At 38.3% G+C, this 18,620-nt stretch overlaps 1 protein-coding gene across 1 annotated transcript in view; it reads left to right on the top strand.

Annotated features, from left to right (window-relative positions):
- Nucleotides 1-18,620, top strand: part of tmx3b (thioredoxin related transmembrane protein 3b) — a 121,651-nt gene that overhangs the window by 40,705 nt on the left and 62,326 nt on the right. Inside the window, exons 11-12 of the mRNA XM_020930761.2 lie at nt 3,430-3,487; nt 3,697-3,750. Of these exons, the coding sequence (XP_020786420.1) occupies nt 3,430-3,487; nt 3,697-3,750 (112 nt within the window). The remainder of the gene's footprint in view (nt 1-3,429; nt 3,488-3,696; nt 3,751-18,620) is intronic.

Here is an 18,620-nt window from a genome sequence, read left to right as displayed (position 1 = left end):
AGCTTTAGACAGTCACGCTTAAGATAGTACACTCCAGCCATTCATTACAAAGGAACCTTATTAGAGCTACAGGAAGTACTAAACAACCACAATACTATGGTGTCTGTGAAAATGACTAAATGACCATAGTAAATGAATTTCCAGTTATTCCATAGATAATGACCAAAACCCAGAACAAAACCCTATGCATTTAAAGCAGCAATTTCAGAATCCTTATCTGGCTGTATTAAAGGAACCATATGTAACCTATACTCTTTTGTTTTAGAAATGTATTACAAACTGAAACCGGATTCATATAGACAACACATACAAGGTTTAAGTAGTGAACGTTCAGATCAGAGAGGCATTTTAGGTTTAAACTACAAGATGCCAAATTATAACAAAAACAACTTGGCCAATGTTTTGTTATTGAGAATAAATCAGCACTACAATTGTTATCAGTAAAAACTACTGCATATTGGATTTGAACATGTTTACCTCATATCTAGGGCGGTCAAATAATCTCATAATAGTTCCTTTAAACTCTGCTTTCTTTAGAATGTGAGGCCATTGTGTGAATAAAAATGTATTCGATCTACTTTACTCCTTTAATTAAAATCGAATCTATCTATCTATTATAGTTCCCTGAGCTGAGGCTTTCCACTCCCACCATTTTATCCTGTACTCTTTCTCCCTGTTGCTATATTTACCGTCAGGGACATTCAAGGCTTTCATTTCACACATATAACCTTCATGGATTAACTGTCTCTTCTGTGCTCATAGTAATTAAACCCATTTCTATATAAGAGTGTATATCTTGAGTTATTCCAAGGCCAGGCTGTTTCCTGCTCTAACCCCATCAGTGACCACTAATGACCACTGGGGGGCAGGCTGGCACTCCGCTCTAGACCAAAAAGGAGCTGTTGACATACAATAAATCTGACAGTTCTTATAGCTCTTGTTGAAAAGATTGAAATGTAACAATGGTGGTAGTTCGATAATTTGTCTTATTTGTGATAGGGTTGTCAAGAGTATGGAAAATCGGATACTAATCAATGCTTCATTGTGCATCTAGCTGAGATACTAGTTTTAGTAATGATGGTTAATGGAAAAAAAATCATGTAACTTGATCAAATTTAAGCTTTCCTGAACAGTTGCATCTTGAGTTTTAACAGAACTCAACAAATCCTATTATTTTGAGATGAAAATTGCAGTATTGTCTAAAAAAGGAGCTTTTAAAAGGATAATTTGTGTATCAAAAGTTCATTTGTAACATTAAAGAAGTAGATGTGAATTTACAATTACAGATTTCATTATAATTTCACCATTTAGTCAGTTTCTTATTTTAAAGTATTGAAGCTGATTAACTTTTTGATAGATTTGATTTTATTTCATTAGATTTTTTAATTAAATCTTTAAATACATTTACTATCACTAAAATTGCTCTTTATTCCCACTGAAATTTTAACACGCCGCCTGGCATCTTCTACAGTATGGCATTAATCTATTCCCATGGAGATCAGTGGGTGGCGCCATTATGCAAAATTACACGTCAGATCTGTGGAGATGGGACCCTAGAATAAAAACACCAATAAATAAATAGTTTGCGAGATTGATGAATTTAATACAGCACATTCCAGGAACATCTTCTATTGCCAAGAAGACAAGCAAGTGGCAGACATCCCTCCAGAAAAGTTACATAGTGCAACTTTAATAGTTTTTACTACACTACACTACATTACCATTGTCAGGATACTAAAATTTCAAACTATTTCGATACTAAGGAATAGACTCCGATTCCAATACCACGATGATGATAAAAAAAGTCTTTATTTAGACACTAGAATGTGATTTTCAACATTAAATGGTAAGGATGTAATAATAACGGAAATATCCTGATATCGTATCATCAAAGTTCTCACAGTAATATCATGGACCATCACAATATATCGAATTACAAGTCTCTCTGCTTAAATTAATAGTTATGGTGCTGCAATAGCTAAAAAAGACAGAGGGAACTACATAGACCATGATCCTTTGCTCCATTTCAGTGTAGGCTAAAAGAAGAAATAACAGTTCTAAGCACTTTTAAGTCTTAGTTCTTTGGAATAAGTCTTGTCAAGGCATTTTAAGAGGAAAAATTTGAATATTAACAGTTTTGGCTGTTTAGCCTCCACAAAATATCGCCGTTTTTACTGTGATGTACAGTGGTCCCTCATTTATCGTGGGTTATTTTTAGAACGTAATCCCAGCGAAATCCGCGAAATAGTCAACTTTATATTTTACAATTATTATATATGTTTTAAGGCTGTAAAAGCCCTCACCCCACACTTTAGACACTTTTCTCAGACAGGACAGGTGCAACCCTTTTTGCATCCTTCTTAAAACTTATTTCTGCTGTTGTCCTTTTATTTTCCTCCTTTATGTAATGAACTGACGATGCATTTGTTCTGTAATGGAGCCTACAGCGCAGAATCCTGCGCGGGTCCATTTTTTAGAGACCTGCACCCGCACAGTACAACACTGCACCTGAGAACCTGAGATTATGTCAAACTTTTGCGCTGCCTACGCCACAGACTGAACCAAGACTAAACCAGGACTAAACCAGGTCTGAACTAGGACTAAAACAGGAATAAGCCAAGACTAAAGCAAGACTAAACCAGAACTGAAACAGGACTCACTGTTGGGATGGGCTCAGAGGTGACCGCAGGAAAAAGGACTGACTGAGAGCTCCGCACCTCGCGAAGGTAAACGCGGCAATTGCCCGATCGCGTTTTGCGGACACTCTGCTCGGGATTCTCTCTCTTAAATCCAAGATTAGTCCTGGTTTAGACCTGGTTTAGTCCTGACCCACCCATGTGTAATTACTACCAGCAATATGTATTTGCAATACGTGTTCATACGCGGTAAAAAAAAAAAAAAAAAGCGGGACCGCGAAAGGCGATATAGCTGTATATCATAAAAATATCGTACCGAGAGATTTGGATATTGTTACATCCCTAATCGTGAGCCTCCCCATTATATCGTGAGCTTTCCCACGATATCGCAATAAATATTGTACAGAGAGGTTCATACCGTGACGATATCGTATCATGAGATTGGCTATCGTTACACCCCTATTAAATCGTAGTGCTTTCTTTTATATTTTAGCTGGGTAATCGTGGACCATGGGCGTATACAAGTCTATGTGCTCTTATTCTTGTTCTGATACAGCTCAAGATCATCCTAAAGCTATTCAGGAAAGGTTCATTTCTATCCTATGAATGTAGCTTTTTTAATATCGATACTGGCTCAAATGATACTAATTTTAGTGTTGATTTCTGCCTGATTTTACAGCTTGTTGTTTGGCCTCAATAACTCGTTTTATTGTTCTATCTATTCCCAAATGTCTTTCACCCACCATTTCACTCGTGTCCTTTTGTAATTCGCCACCCGTCTGTTTCCCTTCAGGCAAACTGGTGGCCATCGCGGTTATCGATGAGAAGGACCCCACGGAGGAGAGCGGCAGGTACGGACAAACCCCAAATTAAAACTCACAGACCCAGCGCCCTGTAATCCTCACACCGCAGCAACAGGCCCATTCAGCCGCTCTCAAATAAAGATACGACGTGTGCCAGTTATTGTTCCACGGTAGCCACAAATTGCAGGCGCTGGGCTAAAAATAAGGTCAGGCGGCCATTTTATGTGGTGTTTCAATCGCTTCTTATTTGCTTACAGATTAAAGGGCCTGATCCAGACGGTGGCCAAAGAGTACAGGGAACATTTTAACAGGTAAGAAACTTGCCGATGTGAATGTCAGATTTTGTTTACGTTAAAGGTCCTATATTACGCATAATTGACTCTTGTGAGCGTTAAGACATGTTATGATGTTGTTATCACATCAAAAACATACCAGAGTGGTGTTTGGTTTCATTCACACATGTTTGAATTATTCTGTATTATTATTCTGTCTCCTCTGCTCTGTTCACCTTGTGATGTCATGAAGCAGTAGTTTTCATTTTAACAGCTACAATTCCAGAGCTGAAATAATCAAATTGATTCTTGGAGTTTAAAAACGCAGTATTTCCTATATTACCACATGCCATCGCAAGGTGAACAGAGATTGGGGTGTGCAAAAATATTGAAATATCGATATATTGTATTGTTTAATTTGATGATACAGTATTGATATCGTGGGCTGCTGCATTGATATATCGCCATATATATGTATATATATTTTTTTTGGTACATTTTACTAAATTATTTTTGTTACAGTTCTACAGTTTTGTTGTTTGTTCAGAGCAGATATGTCAAACTCAGGCCCAGGGGCCATATTTGGTCCACGATATAATTATATTTGGCCCGCGAGATCATATCAAATATGTATTAGTGCTGCTCACCGGCTCCAGATAGAACATAGAGACATTATTTATTTAAAATGTTGTTATTATTTAACATTACATATCTCGAAAGAAAAAAAACATGTAGATGTTGTTGAAAATTTTCAATAAATATTTAGTTTGGCCCACGACTTAATCCTAGTTTTTAATTTTGGCCTCTGTGAATTTGAGTTTGACACCCATGGTTCAGAGGAAGGAAACTTGTTTATGTGACACATTTGACATATTCACAGAGGATTAAAATGTGTGTGTTTCATATGAACGTTGCACAAGAAGTAGTTTAACAAAACCAACACTGTTTTTTTAGTATCACAGCCATGATTTAGCCTTTATTTTATATTGAACTATATCGAATCAATTTAAAAATATGTCGTATTGAGTTGTATCAAATCGTAAGCTCACTGCATCAAGATATGTATCATATCGTGGCTTATGTATCGAGGTATGTATCGTTTCTGCAACTTCAGAATGATACCCAGCCCTAACAGAGATAGAACAGTTTTCAGTTTGAGAGAAGAACCCAATGAAACAAAAATGCAACTCCAGGTATGTTTTTTATGAGAAAACAACATTCTAACAGATCAAAAAAGAACGTAATATGGGCCCTTTAACAGAGCTCCTGCACCCACATGATTGAATTAACTAAGGATGGCAAATTAGCAGGGGAGAATTAGCTTCAGCTTTTGTTTTGTTTCATCATTAAATTAAATCGTAGACATTGATTTACCTTGAAACTAATCCGATCAAACTTTAATGGCTCTTCCCGGGCAGGGCTGTTATTTTAAAGAGGCGGTATCATGCGTGATCGACTTTCTATAATTACGTTGTTTCCTCATCATGACATATCTGAAGTGGTTTTAGATACCATCCATGCATGTTTTAGTAATCTAGAGATCTTTCCTGTGCCCTATATGAGCCCTCCTTACAATCAGCTGTAGGAGTAAGTGTACATCACCTATGCTACACATTTTTCATGAATACAGTCGTCCCTCGGTATGTCGCGGTTCACTTTTCGTGGTCTTGCTGTTTTGTGGATTTTTTTAGTACAATTTTGCATCCTTTTTTTATGCACATTTTGTCCCCTCCCCCTGCTTCCTGATTATGGGCGGGTATGCGGGCAGGCAGTGATTACACACGGGCGGGTCAGGACTAAACCAGGACTAAACCAGGACTAAACCAGGACTAAACCAGGACTAATCTTAGACTTAAGAGTCACTTCCAAGCCCGTCCCGACAGTGAGTTCTGGTTTAGTCCTGTTTTGTCCTAGTTTAATTCTCCTCTTCAGTCCTGGAATCAGGTTAGACCTGGGTTAGTCCTGGTTTAGTCTTGGTTCAGTCCGTCGCGTATGCAGCACAAAAGTTTGATATAATCTCAGGTTAATGGGCGGGTATGGTGCTGTACTGCACCGGTGCGGGTCTGCAAAAACTGACCCGTGCAGGACTCTGCGTTGTAGGGCTCCATTACGGAATAAATTAATCATCGGTTCGTTACATAAAGAAGGAGGAAAGTAACAAAAGGACGACAGCAGCACTAAGTTTTAAGAAGGATGCAAAAAGGTTTGTAATTGTCCTGTCTGAGAAAAGTGCATAAAGTGTGTGGTGAGGAGTTTTACAGACTTAAAACGGATAGAATAAATGTAAAATATAAAGTTGACTACACTTCGCAGATTTCATCTATCGTGGGCTATTTTTAGAACGTAACCTGAGGGACCACTGTATACAAAATCAGGATACAAAAAATACACTACAACTTCACAAACCTGACGCGATGTGCAGTAGTTTCAGTTTCAGTTTCAGTAGTTCAGCAGCAGAGAGCAAATGGATGGGAGACTCAGAACATCCAAAGCAAAAAAGAAACTTGATCATGTACGTACGTTGTTTTCCGGTGATCTAAATATGTTATGTGTTGACAATTAATACCCCATGGAAGTGTAATATGCACGTTTTTAAGAGGGTATATCTGATTTCTATGTGAATTCTCAGCCACTATCCTTGCCAGTATGGAGTTTGATAGCGCATGCTGGGATGGCGTGACGACAGCAGGAGCTCTGTTGGAAAATGATGCGCTCACTAGAGAGAAACCGTATTCACCACTCAGCCTTTTGTCAGGGCACGTCTTGTTTTAATGTTTTTTTTTTTTTTCCACGAAGGTTCAGTGCAAAGGTAATTATGCAAAATGTCAGCTTCCAAATATAGGTGTTCTTTTGTGCTGTCAGTCAAAGCTCCAGCAGCGGTGGAGCCTTGGATTAATGCAGAATGTTCCGTTTTTTTGCCCGCGCTGGGTGAGCCATGACAAGCAGGCATGAGACGTTTATGTGCACATCTGACAAAGAGGGGACAAGTTATCCGAAAATTCAAGGTCTCAATTTTGGCCGCTTTCATTTTGTTTTTTTCATTTTGACCCTATTCATGGCTGGGACGATTTTAATTTCATATTTCTAAAGGACTTTGGTGAGGCGTAAATACTCTCATGTTCTCACTATCTCATGGTTTAGTAGAGTTTAGTTGCTCTTTCTCTTGTATCTGTTTAAGACACAGTATGCAACTTTATAGCTAAAGTTTGACTAAAATAAGCTTTTTTTCCCCCCATTTTGCTTGAGGTTGAGACACTGAGGAATCTAGAAAAACATGTGTCTTTACAGTGACTGGGCCTGCATCTCCACAAACCTGACGCACTTCCTGCTTGTTCCCATGGAAATGCTTTTCCTTTAGTTAGAGCCTATTAGTATGCTACACACACTTAGTGATTATCGGACAATAAAACACTTTATAATTAGAAGCAGAAGGTGGTAAAGGACTTATTTTGACCTCAAGAGCTGCTTATACAATAGATCTTTACTGGGGTAAGATTAGGGTTGTCCCGATCTGATCACGTGACTGTGGACTCGATCCGGACTCGGCCGTTATGTGCCGATCAGGTATCGGATAAATAATATCTGACGCGCTTCCTGCTTGTTCCCATGGAAATGCTGTTCCTTTAGTTATAATCCTCTAGCCAGGCTGGCGCCACCTAGTTCCTTCGCTCAATTTCATTTCTCTCCAACAACTAGGTCAGGAATCAAAATACACTAGACGTTTCGCAAAAACCCCGGAAGTGCAAGTTTGGGCACCAGCCAATCAGCAAAGAGCCATATATTCAGCGTTGTCAAGTATTCCCGAGATCAAGAATTTTAAGCCAGAATAAAGAGAATGTTTGGTGAATTTTATGTAATATAAGGGGAAAGAGGGAAAGTTATTGTCCTTTTTCCTACGGGATTTGGGAAAAGCTGATTGGGTAAATAATAAAAAGTACTCGCCTACCTTTGAGTCTTGCCCAAGCTGGAATCACACCGCCAGCCTGTGGGTCAGTGGATTTGACCGCTCAAACGATGATGTTTATGTCGGAATTTGAACCGCCAACCTTCAGATCGGTGAACAAACGCTCTACCAACTGAGCCACTGTAGCATTAAACTTGTCTATCTCCGTGGAGACCAACAGGCGACGCCAGCAGGCCAAGTGACAGGCCAGCTCTGTGGAATGGTGATCCTGTCATGATATTGTCACTGAGTTTATATCCGAAGTGTATCTGTCCTTTTCAGAATCACAAAAAGCACACGACGTTTTATTGCCTTTGTCAGTTAACAAAATTCACAAACTAGGAACCTGCTGTATCTGTGTTGCTTTTAAATAGTTTGTGTTTGTTCAGATTTTGAGCTAAACCTTTAACTCTACAAACATGTCGTCTACTCAGATGAACTTTCTTCGTGTTAGCATGATCTTTCTTTCAGCACATCATTACAGCCAAAACTAAACTTAAACCTCTTTTGTTCCGCTTAAGTTTCTGAAATACACGCTATGAAGAGGTGTGCGCCGGCGCCGTGATCAAAGCCCCCCTCTCTCTCCAGGCATCCCCATTAGCGCTAAAGGGAATTACACAGATCCCTATCTTCAATTAGACAGCCATCCGACACGCTAGCTAGTTGTAGTTTTTTGAAGCTGGAGATCCCACTGAGATCAGAGCCCTCGCGACGCACCTAAACTCCACGTGTAATTACAAGGCAGGCGCCCCTATCGCCCCCGGCTGGTGGGAGGGGGGGGCAGCACTCGAACGCTGATTGACGTCTGAATAAGCGCGCGACGGTTCAAAGAGGTAATAAATGTCATGATATTTAGCTGGGCTGGTTTGCGCGGAGTGTGTTGGCGGAGCTGTGAATGCAAAAAAGCACCGGGTGAGATTAGCCAGCGAGGAGAGGATTTAAATACATATGAGAGGCTGGAAGTGACGGCTGGTGGGTGACGGCGGATTCGGGCCACTTGAGGCAGTTTGCAGGCAGAGCTCAGAGAGCGGAGAGTGGAAAATAGTTTTGCTTGATCCTGGCCTAGCTCTAAATAGGACTGTCGTGATATGGGGCATTTTTGGCAGAAGTTATTACAATTGACGGTAATAGTGAAGAGTACTTTATACTGCAGGATCAAAGCTAAATTAGCCCAGTAAACCATATTCTAAATTAAAGAGAAGGTATTTTATTTTTCTTGGGTCTTACACTTCTATATAGAGCTGTGCAAAAATATCAAAATATCGATATATTGTATTGTTTCATGTGATGATACAGTGTTGATATCGTGGGCTGCTGTATCGATATACAAGAGTATTTTTTGATATATTTGGTACATTTTACTAAATTATTTTGTTACAGCGCTACAGTTTTGTTAGCCAGGCTGGTGCCACCTAGTGCCTTTGCTCAATTTCATTTCTCTCCAGCGACTAGGTTAGGAATCGAATACACGAAATCACCAAAACCCCGGAAGTGCGAGTCTGGGCACCAGCCAATCAGCAAAGAACCATATATTTTGTGTGGGCAACGATTCCCGAGATCGAGGATTTAAAGCCAGAACAAAGAGAATGTTTGGTGAATTTTATCAAGGGGAAAGATGTTATTGCCCTTCTTCCTGTGGAATTTGGGAAAAGCTTAATATACCAGATAGCTCCATTAGCAGCGCATTTATATACGTCAGGACCAAATAGCAGCGATTGCTTAAATTTACAAAAAGTACCTGCCTACTGTCGAGCAAACGAATTCTAATGCTGCAAGGTCAGACGGTTTCCATGAAGTGAAACCGGGTGATGAATCAGGGTACAGTTTTGTTGCTTGTTTAGAGGAAGGAACTCGTTTATTTGACGTATTCACTGATTTGGTGATTAAAATGTTTGTGTTTCATATTCACTTTGCACAAGAAGTGGTTTAACAAAGACTTTTAGTATCACTGCCATGATTTAGCCTTTATTTTTTATTAAACTGTATCAAATCAATTTGAAATATATCGTATCAAATAGAAAGTTCACTGTATCGTTATATGTATTGTATTATGGCCTATGTATCGAGGCTTATATTGTATCGGCAAATTCTTAATCATACCCAGCCCTACTTCTAACACCTAACGTATTTGGATCACTTTGTTACATTTATTGTTTTGAAAATATATTACCTGTTTTATAAGTTTTGCTTTTGTTTTTGAAGCTCTGACACATCCCTTTCCTTTGCTCCTCATGCAAAGTCACTCCCCCTTCAGAGCGCTATCACAACACCATCAGCGTGCACCTGGCTCATGAAGCTACCGCACATCCCATCAGGTGCTGTGTAGGGATGTAACGATATCCAAATCTCTTGATACGATATTATCACGATATGCATCTCACGGTATTTATTGTGATATTTTGGAGAGGCTAATATAATTGTAGATAGAATGCTTTTAATGCTTTTTTTGCTTTTAAAATACCCTGACAAGAATTTGGTGTGAATTATTACCTTCATAATTCCAAGAATTCAAGTAAAAAACATATGTTGTGTTGTCTGCGCTGTAATAAATCATGGGATATGTAGTTCCCTATGTTTATTAGTTATTGCTTCTGTAAAACAATGCATTTAAGCAAAGGAACTTGTAATTTGATATATTCTGAGAGCCCATGGTGGTATTGTGAGACTTTTGACTATACATATCACAATATTTCGTTTATTGTTACATCCCTAGTGCTGTGTAGAGTTTTCTGTCTTGCTTTTGTATATTTATGGAGAATTGTCACATGGGAGTGTGGGTGCAAAGGCTTGTGGGCAGAATAGGGCCCGGGAGAGATCGCAAAATGACTCAAACATGCATGGATGATATCTACAACCACTTCAGGCATGTTTCAGATGAGGGAACATTATAACATGGTATGAAGCTAAAAAAAAATCCACTTTGCATAATATCCCCTCTTTAACCTATTGTAAATAAAACTTCAACTGCATTTAATATCCCAATGAATCATTTTAGTTGTAAATTAGTAGATTAGTAGGAGCGATACAGCAATACAGATGGGTACGTTTTATATCGGCCTAGACCAGGGGTGTCCAAACTATGACAAAATTTTATTAAAATAAAAGCTACATACACAAGACACATTAGTTACATACATTTATGAAATATACAGCATTATTACATTTTCAGTGAGCGCATTTTTGGTTGGAAACATGCAATAATTTGAGTTTACTTGTGTTTACAATTTTAAATCAGCTGTCCAGGTGACTTTGCCCATGTTATCCTGTGTGTGTTTCTGAGTAGGGCTGTAGTCTTTCAGTCATTTAATCGATCGATGGAGTCTACCAAAATTTGTACTGGTCACTAATTTTTTTAATTTCCATTATAAGAATTTCTAGAAAGGAGAAGTGAATGAGTTGGCTGTAGATTTGGTATTTTTTTGGCATATTTATGTAAAAAGGCAGATTAAACTCATGCGTCACAAGTTGTATCTGTCTATTATATAAATACATTGTTTCTTATTACTTTTTTCTTCATGAATAGTTGTGTTTGCACAAACTGGCCCTGTAGGTGTAGTCTTCTGCGTGCAGTTTGGGTCAAATACACAGAGATACGTAATCGTTTTAAGTCCTTTTTCCACACCTGACCTGAAGGACATGTCTTCAGTCAACCAAGAATCAAGAATTTCTTTAGTCAACTACAGCTATACTTCTGAGACTTGCTGTAATTAAGGTGTGGTGGAACTTTCAAAGCTCAAATAAAAGCTTTTCTTTTTTGAAGAATTCACAGTAGACTCATCTGTGGTATTATAAGATATAAAAAGTGAATGGTGAGATTAAGAATAATGTGTCTCCTTTGATTGGTATCGCAAACTATTCTTTATTGGTAGCCTTTACAGGCTTCACAGCCTCTGCACCTCCACTACAGTCCTGAGTGGGTTGTGTCCACCAAATGTCTCCTTTCTTTTTTTGACCTTTCCTCAGTGTTACATAATCCACTCGTCCCACTTTACTGTTACTGCTCACTAAAATAAGTCCAATAGCCAGTTTATTAGTTTTCTTTATATAGTCTGATATCCTAGGTTTTGAAAGATATAAAGGTGAAGTAGGGATTTCAGTGAAGTATTTTAGTTCAAAAGATCTTATATTACACAAAATTGACTCTTGTGAACTTTAAGCCAAGTTAGGATGCGGTTACCTCCTCAAAAACACATGTTTGAGTAATCCTTTATTATTAGTCTGCCTACATTCCCAAAGCTCAAAATGCTCTGTTCCACCTTCTGATGTCATGTGGTAGTAGTTTTCAAGTTAACGGCTTCCTTTGGCCTTTAGTTCAGCACAAAAGTACAGTAGTTGTAAACTTAAAAAACACCACTACATGACTGATTAACAATAAAGGATTACTCAAGTGTGTGAATGAAACAAAACTCAACTCCAGATATGTTTCTGAGGAGGCAATAACCTTCTACTTTTAAGGACTATTTAATGATTTGCATGGAATAATCCACAGGAAGGCAAAATGGCCACATTTTTATGCAGTGCTTTTCCGCTTTCAAGGCACTCAAAGCACTTTACAACAAGGAACCATCTACCACTAGGGGTATGCAAAAATATCCAAATATCAATATATGATATTGTTTAATGTGATGATACAGTATTGATATCGTGGGCCGCTGTATTGATATATCGGAATTAGTATTTTTTTGGCATATTTTACTTAATTATTTTGTTACAGCGCTACACTTTTGTTGTTTGTTTTGTGTTTTTATTTTTTATTGAACTGTATCAAATCGATTTTGAAATATCATATTGAGATCGTGTGTATCGAGGCATGTACCGTATCGGCAACTTCTGAATGATACCCAGCCTTAATTCACACAGACATTCATACAACAGTATAGGCAGACACTGGGGCGAGGTGGGTTAAGTGTCTTGCCCAAGGACACAATGACAGCATTCATGTAGGAGTTTGAATCACACCGCCAACCTGTAGGTCAGTGGATTTGACCGCTCAAACTTATGTCGGGATTCGAACCGCCAACCTTCAGATCAGTGGACAAACGCTCTACCAACTGAGCTACTGTCGCATTGAACTTGTCTATCTCCATGGAGACCAACAGGCAACAGGCCTTGTCTGTGGAAAGGCGACCCTGCTCAGTCAGAATGCATGTTTTTCAAGGCATTTTTGAGCAACAAAACCAAGCGTATTTGAATTTTAAATTTTTAAGTTTAATGCCATACTGTGGAACATTCAAGGCAAGGCAATAACATCTCCATGGGGACTAGCACGTGATGAACCCTCCACCAGAAAACTTCCACAGAGCGTCTTTAACTTGAGATCAATACACATACGACAGATTTCGCTTTTTCATGTTTGACTCTGAATGTTGCTGTGACAATTATAGCAAGACTGCAAACAACAAAACACAGGAAAACTAACTTTAGATGTACTTTGGCATGTACTTCAGGGGGAAAGGCTAAATATTTAACCCCAGACCTTCTCAACACAAATAGAACTGGACTGTTTCAATATTTACTCCCAAAAACTCCCAACTTCAGAGGAGAGGAGCTGTCTCGTAGTGGCCAAAATAAACCTCAGATTGCATAGTTCACTTTTGACAACAGGTCTAATAATAGCGTCTCTTGAGTAGCATTGAAATTCCTGTCTAAGTTTTATTATCCAATTACAAAACCGCAGCAATTGGATAAAAAAAAAAAAGTTGCTGCCCTATTTTGCCTCTTTTTGCTTGTGTAAAATGTTTCGCAATGTTTTTTGTATTCTCTTATTTGTTATAATGTTGTTTTCCTCACCACAAACCTGGAGTTGTTTTGTCTCATTTACACACAAACCCTACATATTTAAGCTGTGTTATTCTCTCAGAAAAAAACTGAAAACACTCTGCTCCACCCTGTGATGTCATGTGGTAATACAGGAGGTGATCCACTGTGTTTTTAAACTCTACACACCTTCACTAGAATTATTCTTGATCATTTCAGCACACGAATTGCCAACTTTTACTGAACTAAATGTCAAAGGTAAACTTGAAAACTACTGCTTCATGACATCATAAGGTGTAAGAGCATTTTGAGCTTTGGAGATGTAGACATACTAATAAATAAAGTATTACTCAACATGTGTGTGAAAGAAACAAAACACAACTTCATGTTTTTGATGAGTTAACAGTATTATAACATTACTTAAAGCTTAAAGAGTCAATTTTGTGTAATATAGGACCTTTAAACACAAGTAGTGAATTTGATGTCTTGAATATTGATTTTGTTAAAGGCCAGGTAATGATTTTTTTTCCCTCAGGTATCTGAAAAAAATGGGTCTCTCCCCAGTAAAGATCTATTGTATAAGCAGCTCTTGAGATCAAAATAAGTCCTTTTCCGCCTTCTGCTTCTAATTATAAAGTGTTTTATTGTCCGATAATCAGTAAGTGTGTGTGTAGCATGCTAATAGGCTCTATACACACTTATCGGAAGACGTTTGGAAACATGCGGGTGGCAGCTTCCGGTGTAGTTACCAACACTGGGCATATGATAAAACCAAGGATTCAGCAGCAGCGTCTTCACAACCTGCCAAAGTTTTTTATGGAGGACGGGACTCTAATTGTGTCTTCAGTGTCACTTACAGACAGCTGGTTATAACTATTGATCTGCTAAACATAACGGAATGCTACAAGTGACATATTTTTCTTAAAAATTAGACACATTATAATACACAAATGAATAGGGAATTTATGAAAGGAAAAAAAAGAAAGAATACAATGATATCTAGATGAAGAAAACCAGGTCATTTTCTCAGTTTTCACAGTTATTACCTCCAACAGAGCCCAAAGGAAGCCGTCATCCACATGTTTCTAAACGTCGTCTGGTTTTGTGACATAAGTGTGAATAGAGCCCATAGTTCACTTTACCATCATGGCAAACTTCGCACTAGTCTCAGAGTTGTGAAAAGCGCTGCTAAACTCCTCGTGGTGAATAATTAGGATGCTTGGAATGCATAAGGTAAGTGAGGAATAACTCTGGACCACTGCAAACCATTTAAAAAGAACTTGTTGTGTTTTTCAAGTCTTTAAGATCGTAAAAATAAGGGATAGTCCACTTAACTATGGAAGAAGATTTAAATGCTGTGTCTACCTCCAGTGGTGTGTGAATGGCTGGTTCCTTGCTGTGCTTTAAGTGCTCAGTGAAGACAGAAAAAACGCTTTGACCATTTTTAACAATTATTCATGGTTTACTTGCCCCAAAACTCATATTATGGGTGCTAAAGGCCTTTATTTTGGTAGCAACAGGTAAAAATGTTTTGATTTCTTTATTTTGTGGAATTGGACTTGGACCAATACTGGAATAATGTTTTAAACATTGGTCAATTTTTGTGTTTTTGGAGTTCTTTGTTTTGTCTTTTTTTTACACCAAAAAAACAAAAACACATCTGACAGACACAGAGTTCTGCCTTTCCACTTACTTCACTTATACTTACACTCACTTACAACCAATAGTTCTGCAGTCATAATGTTTTACTTTCAATTTCAAATGTGCTGTACCTGATTTTTACTGGTTCATTTAAAATTTTTAATGTCAGTGGTCCAAAGCCATTCCTCACTGATCTTATGCATTCTCAGCATCCTAACTCGGAGATCAGTGCAGACTTTTGCTTTTGACGGTAAAGCTAACAAGAATTCTAACATGTACTTCCTGATTATTAGACAGTAGCTCGGTTGGTAGAGCATTTATCCACTGATCAGAAGGTTTGTGATTCGAATCCTGCTCTCGACATAAACATCATTCGTTGAGCGGTCAGAGCCATCGAGCCACAGTTTGGCGGTAAAGGTCTGCGCTGGGCAGAATTTTCAGTCCCACTCCTGCCCGCCCCAGCAAAGAATTGCAATTTTCATTTTCGCTCCCGCCTGCATCTGCGATATTTTGTCCCGCTTCCACCCGCAAATCCCACAAGATGGGGACGTTCACTTTCTTAAGCTCTGTCAAACATGGAGAAGGGAAAGGAATTGACTAATTGACTGATATCTGCACTGGGGCAAGACAAATGTTGCTTAAAAACATGGGGGAAAAAATCAGGTACAGGGCCTTTAATACTAATTTCTATATTTATATGTGTTCTACAATTGCAACTAGGGCTGGGTGTCATTAAGAAGTTGTCCATACGATACATACCTCGATACATAGGCCATGATACGATATGTTTTTCGATACAGTGTACTTTCGATTCAATACGATTCAATATGATATACACTACCTGTGAAAACTGGTAGAACACCACACTTTTTCCAGTTTTTTACTGTTTACTGTTGACCAAAACATATTCTTAACTTTTGATTCTTCAAAGTGTCCACCTTTGGCAGATATAATATTAGAACACACTCGTGGCTCGTTCTTTTTACAACAGAAATCAAATATTCTTCAGAAAGTTCTTCCCAAGGCTGTTGCAGAAGTTTTCATAAATGTGTGTGGCACTTGTAGGTTGCTTCACTCTTCTGTCCAGTTCATCCAGACCAGCTCAATGGGGTTTAAGTCTGGAGACTGTGCTGGACACTCCATGTTTTTAAGCTTACAATCTTGTTCTTTTTTCCTGAGGTAGTTTTGGCAGAGCTTGGACTTGTGTTTTGTTCTTTTATCTTTTTTTAACCTCTGTCTGTTCAGTTCTTACCTTTGTACCATTTCAAGCTCTTCATTGGACTTACGTGACTTGAACTGCAATAAATAACTGGGAAAAATTACCATGTTCTAAAACTCTTGACCGGTAGTGTATTTCAAAACAATTTGATACAGTTCTGTGAAAAACAAAGGCGAGATCATGGCTGTGATACTGAAGGTCTACTAAGTCCACTAAGTTTGTGCAATGTTCCTATGAGAAAAACAAATTTTATTTGTCAAAACAGTGAAAATGTCAACACAATCGTAGCTCTTACACAAAATAATTTAGTAAAATACACCTAAAAATACTCTTGCATATATATTGATACAGCACCCCATAATATCAATACTGTATCATCAAATGAAACGATACGATATATGGATATTTCAGCATTTTTGCACGCCCCTAATTGAAACTGCCTGATATCTGTTACACAAGCCCCACTCTGCCAGGGGCCATAAAGCTGGTTAGTCATAGGTCAACGTAGCTTTCACTCGATCTCCTTGGAGACACTCTCTACCCATAAGGTTAAATAGCTGCTCTACTGATAAAACAGCTTTCCTATTCCCTTCGATTCAAATGCATTCTATACTCTATCCCTATGCCACCGTCAGCAACATTGTCACCATATTTGGAGTTTATTACATATTTTTATTATACATTGGTCTTTGCATGGCGCTTGATATCAGCAGTATTGTTTGGGGCCCGCGAGACGAGGGCCCCGCGTGTTTCCGTGATGTATAATACGTGTGCCGTAATCAGTCATTCAGCTGAAGTGACTGCGACTTGTGGGAGCCGTTTTCCCCCAGCCGAGTCTCAGACATGGAGCGGGGACAATAAGATACAAATTGAATTCCTCCTCCCGACTTATCGTTTTTTAGATAAATCACGCCAGTCTTTTCAGTGCCGGGAAAAGATGAGGAGAGAATTGATGCATGATGATTTTTTTTTTTTTTTTTTTTTTTGCATGTTATTGGGGAACATGCAAGAGGAGTTGAGGTTATTTCTAGGGCAGGTTTTAAAATCTATATAAATATTTGAGTGTTTTATATTGAAATGTAGAAATAAAATAAGAATGTTTTTGTGAGATTACGTGCCATATGTAGATTATTTTGTGTTTAAGGTTATATGTTCCATTTATTTACTGAATATTATAATACTTTATTTCAGTTGACCAAAATATCTGTATGCATACACTGCCAGTCAAAAGTTTCATTCAGTGTGTTTTTTCGTTATGTTTACTACTTTCCAAATGTTATATACACACAGAAGACATCAAATATATGATACAAGATGTACTGAATGATGTAGCAAAAAATGAGTTGAAATAATTCAACTACATATATTCTTTGATTGATGATTTGAATAAAAAATATAAAGTATCCACCCTTGGCTTTGTTGACAGCGCTGCAAACTGCCTTCTATCAGTGAGCTTCTTTAAGAAATCTCCTGAAATGGTTTTCACTTGTCAGGGGTGAAGAACTATAGCGAGGCTGGCGCCACCTAGTGCCTCCGCTCAATTTCATTTCTCTCCAGCGATTACACTATTTTACACTAGACGGTTCGCAAAAACCTCGGAAGTGCGAGTTCAGGCACCAGTCATTTAGCAAAGAGCCATACATTCAGTGTTGGCAATGATTCCTGAGATTGAGGATTTAAAGCTGGAACAAAGAGAATGTTTAGTTAATTTCATCAAGGGAAAGATATTGTTACCCTTCTTCCTATGGGATTTGGGAAAAGCTTAATATAGCAGTTAGCCCCGTTAGTGGCGCATTACATACATCACGACCAAATAACAGCAACTGGTTAAATAAAAAAGTAACCGCCTACTGTCGAGCAAATTCTAATGCTGTGAGGTCAGACAAAGTGAAACGGCTGATGAATCAAGCTAGAAGAAATCCTAAGAGTGCAAAGTAGTGAAATCAAAGGGTTTCTATTTTAACGTCTAAAAACTAAAACAAGTTTGGAGTTATTGGGAGTTTATTTTTTGACTGTTAGTGTATCTATGATCAGTTTTAATGAATGCTTCAATCAAAGAAAACACATTGGTTTGAACATGGGATCAATGTCACCCTCCAACCAGAGGCTAACCAGTCACACAAGTGTTGACAAGTGTGAATTGTGCCATTGTGCCTGTAGACGAAACACTTTTGAAATGCTGGAAGGCATCATACGACATAAAATTGCCATTTAAAACACAGGCTATATCATGAGCTGCCTAAACATTGGTATGATTTGACCTGAAAAGCTTTTCCATCTCCCCACTGTGTACATTTCCTCCCAAAAAATAGACAAAATAACAGGATGTTTTTAGTTTGGAATATATAT

Source organism: Boleophthalmus pectinirostris, unplaced genomic scaffold (assembly GCF_026225935.1).
Source record: "Boleophthalmus pectinirostris isolate CB_2022bp ecotype Guang Dong unplaced genomic scaffold, ASM2622593v1 HiC_scaffold_15, whole genome shotgun sequence".
NCBI classification, from domain to species: Eukaryota; Metazoa; Chordata; class Actinopteri; order Gobiiformes; family Gobiidae; genus Boleophthalmus; species Boleophthalmus pectinirostris.
Note: the sequence above shows the minus strand (reverse complement) of the source record. Positions and strands in the feature narration are given on the sequence as shown.